Source organism: Furipterus horrens, unplaced genomic scaffold (genome assembly GCF_987537825.1).
Source record: "Furipterus horrens unplaced genomic scaffold, mFurHor1.1.pri manual_scaffold_7, whole genome shotgun sequence".
NCBI classification, from domain to species: domain Eukaryota; kingdom Metazoa; phylum Chordata; class Mammalia; order Chiroptera; family Furipteridae; genus Furipterus; species Furipterus horrens.
The window spans coordinates 139,938,765-139,951,450 of record NW_028327177.1 but is presented as its reverse complement, the minus strand read 5'-3'; the positions used below and the strand labels follow the sequence as shown (position 1 = coordinate 139,951,450).

The following is a 12,686-nucleotide window of genomic DNA, read 5'->3' as shown; positions in this document are numbered from 1 at the left end:
TTCGAGCCCCAGCCCTGCCCAGACTCTAAGGCTAGGCCGATCTCCGGCCCTAGCTCCGCCCCGCACGAAGGGGCGTTCGAGGGCGGGGCGCTCCGCCCTACACCCCCTTTTTTTTTGCCCCTGCTGCCGCCACAGGCCAGGCCTACCTCCTCGGCAGAAGCGTTCCCTTTAAGTCTGGCCAGGAGGCTGCCTCAACTCTCGCGGGATCCGACATTCAGATTATCGCGAGAGGGGCATTGGGCACCCATTGGCTATGAGGGTTGAATGTAAGATGGCGCCCAGGGAGCAGTGAGGGGAAAATCCTGTCGGTTTTGGAGCGGCGACGGCAGAACCGGGCCCCCGAGCGGTGCAGTGGGGCCGGCGGGTAGAACGGCGGCGGCGGCGGCAGCGGCGACGACGTCGCCGGGTGAGGGCTCCAGTGGGGCAGGGATGCGGCGAGGCTGAGAGCCTGAGACAGCGGGCCCACCCCACACAACGGCGGGCGGGGGCGGGCGGGCTGCTGCTGCTGGGCCCAGGAGACCTTGGGGCGGCCCCAGAGCGGTGAATGTCCCAGTGCTCGCGCGCCCCCGCCCCTGGGGGGGGAGGGGCGGGTGGGGGATCGGGTGGGCGCGGCACGCGAACGCGCGCTGGTGCTCGCGCGCGGCTGGGCCTGTTTATACGCGAGGGAGCGCGCGCGCCGTGCGACTATCCAGGTGCGCGTGGCCGCCGACGTGCGCGTTCCCGGCCCGGATTTCTCGGTTCCTGGAGCAGGGGCCCGGGGGCAAGACTGGCTTTCTGGGGCGCGCGCTCGCCCGCGACCCCCGGCTTCGGGGCGCGCGCCCTGCTGTTGGGTGGTGGCGCCTCCGCGAGGGCGCGCAGGACACCCCTGCTGCGCGGAGAGGCGGCGGGCAGGAGGCTGGCAGTGCGAGGAAGGTTGCGGGTTGGGCCCTTCCTGCTCTGGTGACGTCCCCGGACCGCTCGCGAAAAACCAACCGGTTTTGCGGTCTGGCTAGCGGCCCGCTTCTCGACGAGGCCGGCGAAATTGCTCGGTCTTGACTAATGCGGTGACCCGAGGCCTCTGTGCGGGGTGGGTACTTGGGGAGAGTGCTGCCCTGCTTCTGAAACCTAGCGCGCTCGGCCCGCGAGGGCTGCGAGCCCCCTGGAGTTTTCTCATCCTGCTCTGCTGCTTTGTGCTGCGGAGGGAAGGTAGTCTTGGAAGGCTCTTCCTCCTGCGGTACCTGCTTTCGTGTCATCAAAGTGATTTTTCATAAGCTCAATCCATACACGTCACCTCTGCGCGCTCCGGAAGGGGATCCTCTTGGGTGGACGAAGTGAAACTGCCCACGCTCCGAAATGCCACTTTAATTAAATCCTTAAATGCAGCCCATCTTTGTGGATGGGAGGAACTTTAATCTGTTAGATCAATAGCCCACTATTGCTCAGCCCAAAAGTTGCCCAGAACAAAATTGAACAACCTGAAAATCAGTGCTTTGCCTTCTTTTGTAGTTCCGAAGTTCCCATCAGAAGAAATTCCTAAAATCTGCCCGTGTATCACTCACTACAAGAGTCACTTTTGATACAATTGTTTTCAGTCGTTTTTTTTTTTTTGTTTTTTTTTTTTTGAACCCTAGGGTTATGTTCTGGTACCAGGGGAGTTTCAGGTTTGTCTTAGAGAAATATATACCGTACTTCTTTTTCTAAGACAAAACATCCTCTCCTTTAAGTTTTACGGTCTTCATTAAGTTTAAGGAAAAAGAAGCTAATGATGGGGGTAGTTCTTTATAATATACTGTATTATTTTTAAGAACAAAGTTAAAATTTAAAAAGAGGCTGAGGATGGAAGGAACTTCTTTGTTCTATCTTCTTCAGAATGTTACAAGTCTTAAGAACTCAGGACAAGCAGCAGAAATACATGCAACATGGTGACTGGTGAGTTAAAATCGTTCATACGCTGGAAATAATGTGTGCAGTTTTTTCCTGGTAATATTGAAACATTACAAATCCTGTCAATCATTCCGGGGTGCTCTCTGCCAGAAATTACTAGGTGCTGGGAAATTGAAGATGTGGGAGAACTGCATCTTTGAATCCAGCCACAGTTTGCTGCATTTCTCCAGGTAAAATGTAAGTCAGTGCAACTTTCAGGCTTTTAGCCTGATGAGGCATCAGCTTTCCTGAGGATCTAAGTGATTCCTACTAAAGCAGTCAAGTTGATATAGGATACACTTAAATTTTTAATATATCTCTCAGGCCTGCTTGTTCTGAAATATCTTTGTTTTTTAGCTATTAAGTTTGAGGTGCCCCTTTTAAATTGGTGTTGGTAGATAATGTTGTTTTGTAAGCTCTGTAAGATTCACCTGTCATGTCCTGCTTTCAGTCCTCTGATGAGTGATTTGTGAGCCCCTCCGTGAGCCTCTGCTTTTCCACATCCCCTTTCCAGCTTGGGTTGCCGTTTCAAACGAAGATCAAATAGTGGTTGAAGTTTCTTGTGCATTTGAATTGCTCCGAAAGCTGTAACCGAAGTCAGTGGCTCTGGGTGTGGCTGTCCTCCATATGACAGCTTCAGAACCAGGGATTTCTTCCTTCAAGCCTGCATGTTGTCTTTTAATTTAACCAGCTGTGAGTTGTCCTTGATGTGCCATGCTTCTTGCTTGTCTACTTTGTACATGGTCACCCTTTATTTGTAATGGTTTATTACTCAGCTGCAGAAGGAGGTGTGCATGAACACCTGTTCGTTTCTGTTACTTTGTATTCAGTTTCAGATGTTTTAAGTCCTCTCCAGCCTTCACTGAAATGCTTCATAGGACTTTTTCCGAAGCGTCATACTGGATTGTGACTTCTGATTGTGGCTGCATGAGGGCCTGATAGGTTAACCTCTGGCTTTGCTGAGAGGGGGAAGGAGTTGTCCTTTGGTCTCACACTTCATGCAAGGGCAAACCTGTAGGGAGAAGCGGTAGGCTGTGTCTGTGTCTGAAAGCTCTTTTTTTCCCCTAAGAGTTTGTGAAATATCTATGTAAGTTTGGATGATCTGTATGTGATTCCCTGAAAAATTATGACGTGAACCACTGTCTATAACTGCCATCTCTTCAAGATATAGAACAGTGCCAGCACCCCTGAACTAAACCTTTCACAGGTGCCTTTCGGATCATAGCTTCTCAATCCCTGAGACAATCACTTTCCTGACTTCTGTGATAATCACGTTCTTTGTGGTTTTGGGGTGTGTGTGTGTGTGTGTGGTTTTTGTTTGTTTGTTTTACCACCACTTACCTCTCAACAACATGGTTTTGTATGCTTTTGAATTTTATATAATACAGCATTATGCTGTATTTTGTGTCTTTTAGTATTGTGTTTGTGAAATTCTTCCACGTTGTGTGCAGCTCTAGTTCATTATTTATCCATTCTACTATTGATAGACATCTAGATTCCTTCCAGTTTGGGGCCATTATTAACAAGGCTACTATTCTAGTACAAGTACATTTGTGTGTATGTGTGTCCGTATACACCTAGGGTTAGAATTGCTGGGTCATATGGAATGGAACTTTTTAACTTTACTAGATATTGCAAATGGTCATGCTGATTTACAGCCCATCAATCTTTGGTAATATAAGTTCCTGTTTGACAGTGTGTTGTCCAAAAATAGAACCACAGTGAAAATGCCCCTAAATCAAGGTCTCTAGTATAGGCATGAGGCAGATGAATAGCCCAGTGGGATCATTTCTATCACAAACCCTGTAGTGGGTTAATATCTTCAAGAACAGAAATATGTCTCCCAATTTGCTTCTTTGAAATGACTCCTTATGTTAATTAGGACAAATGTGACTGCAGCCTCTTAAAATGGAAATTGATTTCTTTTTCCCATGTGAATGTGTTCTTCAGACTAGACTTCCTAAGCTATGAGGAGTCATTGCTAAAGTAGACGTGAACCTTGAGTGGAGCCCAAGAGCATGACTGGGGGGGAAATGGGAAGAGGCAGGGCTTTGAGGCACTTGCCAGTATCTTCTAGTCCATCACATATTCAAGAGCCACTGCAGAGCTGCGTGGGCAGTCAGGAAGAGGTATCAGATCTGAGGGGACCAAAGAAAGGATGATTCCGGTGAGTGCTTAGGTCTTCCCTAAGTATCTAAATAGAAAAAAAGAAAGAAATCAACAAACAGATCAACAGAAATTAGTAGATTGCTGCTTTGGAGTAACCTTTGTTCGTGGTACCACCTTGAGTTCTAGTGGTAAAGTAATAAAGTAATGATAACATTCATGAGCGAGGGCCTGCTGTGTCAGGCACTGCTAATCTCGTAGAGGGAGTACCGGGGACATGCTAGTGATCGCGGTGTGTATAAAAGAGCAGATTCCTTGGGTCTGTTGTTGGGGGACTGCTTTGTCTGTTTATTGGTGCGGTTTCGGGGTTTTTTGTTGTTGTTGTTCTGTGCAGTTTTTAAACCAAGCTTTGGCTGGTTTTATTAAAGAAAAATTCTACATGATTTAATTTTCACCAGTCTGTTCTGGCATGCGTCTGAGGTACCACAATCACCTGCATCAGTGGTAGCCGGTGTGCGTCCGCTGTAGTATTTTCCACGCACTGTGCCCAGTTCATTCTGTTTGCCACTGTAGTGATGGACAGCAGTTTGGGCCAACATGGCACAGGTCTGTTTCAGATTTCCTCAAGGCTGAACAGTTGCTGGCAAGGATGACCAGTTTCACTTTGCCTGTCAGATCATCTTCGGAGTCTTTTTGTGCCCCAGCATGTATTTTCCACTTTTCATAACAAGTGGGAGCCTAAAGTTGATAAACTCCAGCGACTTTTTTGTCTTCTTTCAGCCACCATCTTCCCACCTTAGGTGTGGGATGGCCCCCAACCAAGATCATTGGCCGGGGAGTGAGAAAGCTGTCTGTTTTATTGTTTTGCAAAGTAGCTATTCTTAAACTGTTAAGAAACAAATGCTTGTTTACAGACTCCCCCGACTCCATTTAACCGGAGAGAGTTTTTCCATCTCTGTTTCTGACTCAGAAATGGGGAGTACTCAACTATCCCTCCAGCTTTGTTTTTTGTTTTTTTTTTTTTTAAGGCCAGTCAAATTTAGTAGTGGGGGGGTTGTTTTATACCAACTTTAGTGACACTAGCTTTAGTTTAGTTTTTCTGGTAACCCACTTCCATCGGACCAGCCCAGCTTTGTTTTTTGTGAGTATTTTAATTAGTATTTACTGCTCCGCTCCAAGTCTTCGACTTGGAGCTAGTTAAGAATCTTGTTTTTTTGCCCTGGCTGGTGTGGGTCAGTGGACTGAGCGCCGGCCTGTGAACCAAAGGGTCGCCGGTTCGATGCCTGCTCAGGGCACAGGCCTGGGTTGCGGGCCAGGTGCTTCTCTCACACATCAGTGTTAATCTGTCCCTGCCTTTCTCCCTCCCTTTCCCTCTCTAAAATGAATCAAATCTTTAAAAAAACAAAAAAGAATCTTGTTTCTTTTGGGGTTATAGAGAGTAGATTCATTGAGTTTATTCATTTCTCTTTTTCTGTTATAAAGGCTCAATCTTGTGTGTCTTGGGAACAGCACCTTGAAGAACTTAACAATCTTTGTTATTATGCAGGCTTTTGGTTCTTGATGGTTTTGTTTTTGAGTTTGAGATTTTGAGGGAAAATCATGCTATGATCAACCAGAATTGTTTACTGTTATTGCGCTATAACCATTGTGCAAATACATTTACTTTTTAATTTTTCTTTGTTTAATAAAAAATTGTGGAAAATGCATGAGCATATTAAACCAAAAGAAATTTAAGTCCTCTGATTCCACCATCCAGGCAAAACTACTGTTAGAATTTAGATGCATTTTTTTGCCGGCTCTTTTTTCTTAAAATTAAGTGATACTGAAATATACAAATATAATTGTGTTTGTTCCCGTTTCATTCATACAGTGAAATGTATATATATTTTTTAAACCAACTTTGTCAGTGGGGTGGCAAGAATCTTCCAGGTACTAATGTGCTTTTTTTTAAAGCTACTGTGTTATAGAAGGATCTGTGGGATCACACACTAAAAGCTTTTGAAGCCAGCGCTTCTTTATATGAATTGGTATGTAATGACAGTGGCATTTCAAGTTAGTAGCAAAGTAATTTCAATAGTTCAATAAATGATAAAGGGACAAGTTGTTTTGTCTTTGGGGGAAGAAATTAGACATTTACCTTACACTATGCAATATACTAATGATCAAAGCGTTATATTAAAAATTACACTGTAAATTTAAAAAATCGTATCTGGAAAATGACCTGATATTATGGGAGGAAAAAAATTTTCCAAACAAAAACAAAGGAGGAAGTAAGCCATCAGTGCTGTTGAGAATTTGTTTTCTATGTTTTTATTTCACTCACTGACTAGTGTAAAATATTTCAATACATTTCTGAAGCGCTTTTTTTTCTAAGCAGCCCTTTTGTGTCGGGTCGGATGCTGACTTGGTGTGCTTTCATTGTTGGGACGTGTCAGTCTCGTGGATACCACCAAGGGCGCATGTTAAATGGACAAGAAATGAAGCCGTGTGTGTTTTAGTCTGTAAAACTGGGTAGACTGGAGTGTTCTTTGAAATTATCCTTTTTCATTTTTTTTATAATGAATACATTATCTGTTAATATATTTTAGTTTGCTTTGATTCTTTGGTCCTCAAATGATTTTATGGACTTTACAGAGTCTGTGAGGACCCTTCTGGGGATGTAGTGAAACAGAAAAAAGCGTTTGGAAACACTGGCTTCTGCTTGAAGCCCCATCAACGGTAGACTCTAAGCTCAGAGCACTGCAGAGGGATTTATATAATACTTCATAGTCTAAACTACTTAAAACACGTAGCTAGCTACTAAACAAAAGTGTTTTTATCATTGAATATTTCAGACATTTTCAGAAGAATATAACGAACACCTGTGTATGAATCTTTATCAACATTTTCTAAGTTTTATAGAATTTTCTCTACTTTAAGCTATTAGTCTTTTCCCTTTTTTGATGAAAACTTAAAGAATGAATTTTGAGACTTGACAGCAGATACTTTTTCCATTTGTTTTGGGAGCTGACTATCCATCTTATTTGCCTTTCTGCTCAGGGAATAAATTTATATTTTGACTAGAGGTTCTTATAGTGCCATTGTTGAAGGTCACGTTCTAGAAATACAGGTAGGATTTGTTTGGAACAGAATGGTTTTTATCATCTTTGGAACTTCGATTTAGAAAAACGTTCTGAGTTTGGTTTGGTGTGAAGTGCTATGTTTTAAAACTAAAAAATTCAACAAATTATACTCACTTAGGTAAATATTTGTCAAAAACAGAGGGCATGGAACTTTAATTCCCTTACGTTATATAGTGGGAAGTTTAGAGATACTCTAAAATTAATGAGTCCACAAATATAGGTTTAAAGCAATGAACGTGATTATGACAAAAATAAAAATGTGATTTGCAGAGTTAGGTTAGAGGAAGGTGATTTAACCCTAAACTCACTGTTCCTAAAGGACAGATCAGTGTTTATTTAAAATTGGTAGATCAAGGGCCAGAGGTCAAAGCATCCTGAGTTGTTTTTAGTTTTCATTTTATACCTTCCTGTAGTATTCGAACAGTTTTTCTTAAAAAATGGATGTATTACTTTTACTCCTTCCTGCCCCTGCAAACAAACAAACAAAAACGGAAAACCAAAGTGGAATTCTACACTGAAAACTGAAGAAAGCTTGTTTCTAGAAAGAAAAGTTGGTCATTTCTCTTTTATACTTAATATCAGACTTCAGAGGAGGCTTAAGCCTCTGGAATTACCGAAACTTGAAAAAGTGAAAGGAAATAAGGTCACTAGGAAGATTCTAGGGATTGCCTTTACCAACCGGTATTTGTATGAAGGTTTCCTGGTTCTACAAACTTAATTTAGAATGTTTCTTTGTATTTATATTAGCTCATATTTATCTTCTCTCAGATTTGAGACAAAATTTTTGCTACATGATTCTCTATACTTCAGGAAAATAACTTTGATACAGTAGCTGTGATTACAGCACAGGCAAGCTTCAAAATACAGGCAGCCTCTTAGTATTTTACAAGAATGCTACTAATTATTGAAGGCAATAAGTTTGGGGTAATGTAAATTTCCGTTGACCCCTGCTGTTCTTTTATAGTGGACATGAAAAAATGAAATATGTACCAGCGTGGTAGAGAACTAGTTAATCGCTGTTCATATAATCTCTCCTTTGTCTCCTTTTGAGCAGAAGGTATATGTAATTAGGTATTAGAATCACATGTTGTGACCTTTGAAATGCTGTTGAGTCTATATTATGAGAGGTGCCTTCTTAAGAAGGAAATTCCAGTCACGATGTTCTTATGAAAGGGAAGCTTTGACACGTGTTGTGCCGACGTGGTGAGTTAGTTTGTGGGTCTCCTACGCTGGAGCGGCCTGCTCCGAATATGTAACAGAAGGATGGTGCCCCTGGCCTCCACGCTGTTCTTACGCATATGTGCCGTGGACATCACTGATAGCTTAACTCCGACGGCCCATAGCAGACCTGCTGGTTTCCTACTCAGAGAAGATCACTGGAAGCCCTGCAGCAGAGAAGGAAGAGCTGGGCCAGGCAGATGGTCAGAAGCGAGGTGAAAAAGGGACAAACAAGAATTAAATTTCAGAGGACAAGAGCCCGTCAGCAGCAGCCCTACCTTGCACTCTCTTGACCTGCACTTGCTGGGTTTTGCCCTCCCTTGTGCTTGGGGTTTCCTAGGAATTGTTATTTTAGGATAAGATATATGTTGTTTTTTATTTGTGGGGAAATACATTTACAGTATATTATGTACCTCATTATAGGAGATTGCTTGCTGGGTCTGTTCCGTTTGAAAGTACCCAAGTATAATTTGTGTGCTGTACTTATACAGCACTCTACAGAAATATTGCTCGTGTCAGTAAATTAGTAGCAGTAAGAGTCATATTTTTTCTTTGGTATCACTCTTGCTGTGAGTTTTTTCCCAAGGTTTATACTAACCAATTGCTAGGGAAAAGGATAACATTTATGGTTGTAAGTTATAGATGTTACAGGAGCAAAGACTCATAATCCTTGTTCCACATTGAATTTGAAGTGCAGCGGAGCAGATACCCTGTGCCAGCCATTCAGAAAGTGCCAGGACACAGGCTTGTCTGCCAGTTGGAAGAGATGAGAGAGATAAACACCTTATATCTGTAACATAAGGCAGAACATGTGGGCAGTGAAAGAGAGACTGGTAGGTCTAGCTTGATTCTCAAGGAAACGAATCACTTTCCCGGACATTTGAGATTGATTGAGAGTCCTTTCGGCAGAAAGGTTCACTTTGTGTTACGCTCACATCCTGCTGCTGCGTTTGGCCTGGAGGTGGTACTGATCAAGAAAGGACGGTGTGACAGCGACAGAGCCCGCCGCTGTCCGTAGACAGGTTGCTCGGTTGTCCTCCAGGTGATTGGGAGGGTCTGCCCACCCTGCAGATTGGTTCTCAAGGTAAATGTCCCGGTGGAAAACTTATAGAATTGATTTTTGAATTTTGGTAGTGACCTAGTTATTTAAGACATTATTCAAACCCCACACACACTTATTTCAATGATGTTAAAATAATATAATTTTTAAAAAATAATATAATAATATGTTTTATATATATTTAATCCTCATGTTCAACTTTATGAAGTACATACTATTTTATTCCCATTTTATAGATAAGAAAACTAAGGTTAACCGACGTGCCCAGCATACACAGTAAGGGAGAGGTTGAGCTAGGATTTGAACCTAGGTAGTCTGGCTCCGACATCCGTGCTCTTAATCAGTAAGCTGTTAGAGAAGAATGCGAGCAGTGTATGGAAAAATGGAAGTTTGGTTGGTTCCCCCGTCTCTTGGGTCTTGCCATAACTAGGTGACATACCTGTCCCTTCCCTGTAGGACCCAGTTGGCAGTGGAAATAGAACATGTCAGTAGGAATCCCTGCTCCCAGCTTCCTTAGCAGTCCTCTCTGATGGTCACAGAGCAGTTTTGCATGTGACTTACTGCCCACTGCGTGGCTCTGCAGGAAAGATGGGATTGGCCTCGTGCTGGGTGCGGAGTGTGGTTTTGGCCTGTTATATCCAGTACTGTGGCGCATGCTTTGTTTGTCTTCATTGTGATACTTGACTTAAGAAATGTTTATGGAAACAATTTTCAGATACCATTAATTGAAAAAATAAGGTGGTATAATAAAACTTTGGATTCCAGATGTATACAGCTGCCCTGACTGTTCTCTCTGATGCAAGTGTGTTTGGCCTGTGCACTTGAAGATACAAAAACAATAACATAATTTTGACTTCTGGCTATTTATTTTATTACTAGGAACCCTAAGGAATCTACAATATGAATAATTCTCTGGAGAACACCATCTCCTTTGAAGAATATATCCGAGTGAAGGCGCGGTCTGTCCCACAACACAGGATGAAGGAGTTTCTGGACTCACTAGCCTCTAAGGGGCCAGAAGCCCTTCAGGAGTTCCAGCAGACCGCGACCACTACCATGGTCTACCAGCAGGGTGGGAACTGCATTTACACAGACAGCACCGAAGTGGCCGGGTCTTTGCTTGAACTTGCCTGTCCGGTCACCACCAGTGTTCAGCCGCAAACCCAGCAAGAACAGCAGATCCAGGTTCAACAGCCACAGCAGGTTCAGGTAAAAGGACAATGTTGAGGTGCATCCTATTGGATAGACTTTATTTGACATCATGGTTTGGTTTAGCAGGAGCATCACGTCTACATACAGCGTCAGAGGTTATTTTTCACTAAGGGGAATGCTCTGACTTTTTAAAACATTTTCTTTAACACAGATACTTTCATATTGCATAGTTAATGCAGACTAAAACATATTTGCCACCACTGTAAAGTGAAAAGACCACAGATACTTGCCATTTTCTTGGAGAATTGGAAAGTATAGAAATTAGAGGTCTTCGGGGACTGGATTTGGATGTTACACAGCTGAGTGTGCCTGAGGCTTCCCGTTGGAGTGTCACCCTGAGCAAATTAAGAACATAGGAGGGTTTAGTCTTGGTTCATTACTGAAAACATGACTTCTGAAACTCATTTTAAAATGGAAAAGCTGATATATTTTAGTGGTCCTCATCTAGTTCTATGGTTCCATGGCTCAGGTCACCTGCAGATTTTTAGGTCTACACGTGCCATTTATAAGCCTCAAGAAATAATGGTCATTGATAATGAGTTTACTGAAAGAGGAAAAACTAATATATTTGCTGAAATGGTAAAAGTTTTCCTGTTTAAGGGTTCTTACGTGAAGCTAACAACCTCCAGTTAGACTGCTGTGTTGTGACTGCATTTCATATTGCCCTCGATCCTTTTTCCAACAGAAAAATGGGGGGGGGGGCATGATGAAGAGGCAGGAGTGTGGAGAGGTGTGTCTGATGAGATAGAATGTAGCCCCTCTGCCTCTTGGGAATGCAAATAGGCATATGGGAAGGACATGGCTCTGGGTTTAAATTTGACTTGCCCTCTCCTTTGTTGATATGATCTTAATCTTTTTAGGCCTGGTTTTTTTTATCTGTCAAAGAGAGATATGATTTAGTGAGACTGAATGAGATCACAGACAAGAAAGCATCTGGTACATGAAGGGATACAGTGGTTTATTATAGTTTTTGTAGGGAAGGATACAGGAAAGATAGATAAGAGAAGGCTAACTTTTTTTTTTTTAAGATTTATTTACTTTTAGAGAGGGGAATAAAGGGAGGAAGAGAGAGAGAGAGAAGCATCAATGTGCGAGAAATACATGAATCAGTTGCCTCTTGCACGCCCCCAACTGGGGACCAGGCCCACATCCCAGGCATGTGCCCCAACTGGGAATCGAACCAGTGACCCTTCGGTTTGCAGGACAGCCCTCAATCCACTGAGCCACACCTTCCAGGGCGAGAAGGCTGACTTTTTGGTTTAAGAAACTATTCTGCTGTTACTTACAGCTTGGACCTCCTTGTTCATAAGATTATAATGGTTTGGGATTTGAGTTTGAGATGTTATTTGAGATTCTAGGTTCAAGATAGCTGATTGAGATTGCCTGTTAACCTCATCTTTTTTCACAAACCCTTTGTAAGTGAAAGAAGAATAAATCCATGAGATAGACTCAATATGATAGACTCATAAGAACATATTTTCCCCATTCTACGTGACAATGCTTTTTTAAAAATGGTTTTATTTGTTTTAGAGAGAGGGGAAGGGAGGGAGAGAGAAACATGTCATCGGTGTGATAGAAAAACAGTGATCAGTTGCCTCTCATGCACTCCCCTCCCGGGACCAAACCCATAGCCCAGGCACGTGCCCAACCAGAAATCAAATCGGCGACCTTTCACTCTGCAGGACGACGCCCAACATGGTCAGGGCTGAAAAGATACTTCAAAATTTTCTCTAGCAGCGCTGAAAAAAACAATGGTATCAAAAACCTACTGAGTCTGTCCTGACCCAGTGGCTCCGTCAGTAGCATTGTCCCGCACACCAAAAAGGCTGCCAATTCATCCCCGGTGGGGGCAAGTACAGGAGGCCACCCACTGATGTTTCTCTCTCTCTCCCCCCTTCTCTGAAATCAATAAGCATATCCCCGAGTGAGGATTAAAACAAAAACCTACTACATCTGAGAAGTTGCTAAAATAGAGGAAGCAGCGAAGGTGGGTGGTAGAGGGATTCACGCAGGAGAGAACTTGCAGGGAAGGTGGAGCGGGCCTCCGGGCACTCTGAGCCAAGAAG

The 12,686-nt window shown here is 43.3% G+C and overlaps 1 protein-coding gene across 3 annotated transcripts in view; it reads left to right on the top strand.

Moving 5' to 3' along the window:
- Positions 1-237: 237 nt before the first annotated feature.
- Positions 238-12,686, top strand: part of QRICH1 (glutamine rich 1) — a 39,271-nt gene continuing 26,822 nt past the window's right edge. The window contains exons 1-3 of one of the 3 annotated variants that reach the window (XM_090284705.1): positions 238-406; positions 1,849-1,908; positions 10,288-10,617. In XM_090284705.1, the coding sequence (XP_090140831.1) occupies positions 10,309-10,617 (309 nt within the window). In that variant the 5' untranslated portion in view covers positions 238-406; positions 1,849-1,908; positions 10,288-10,308. Of the gene's footprint in view, positions 407-740; positions 1,067-1,848; positions 1,909-10,287; positions 10,618-12,686 lie in introns of those variants that run through there. The other 2 variants (XM_090284707.1, XM_090284704.1) reach the window with 2 other exon arrangements.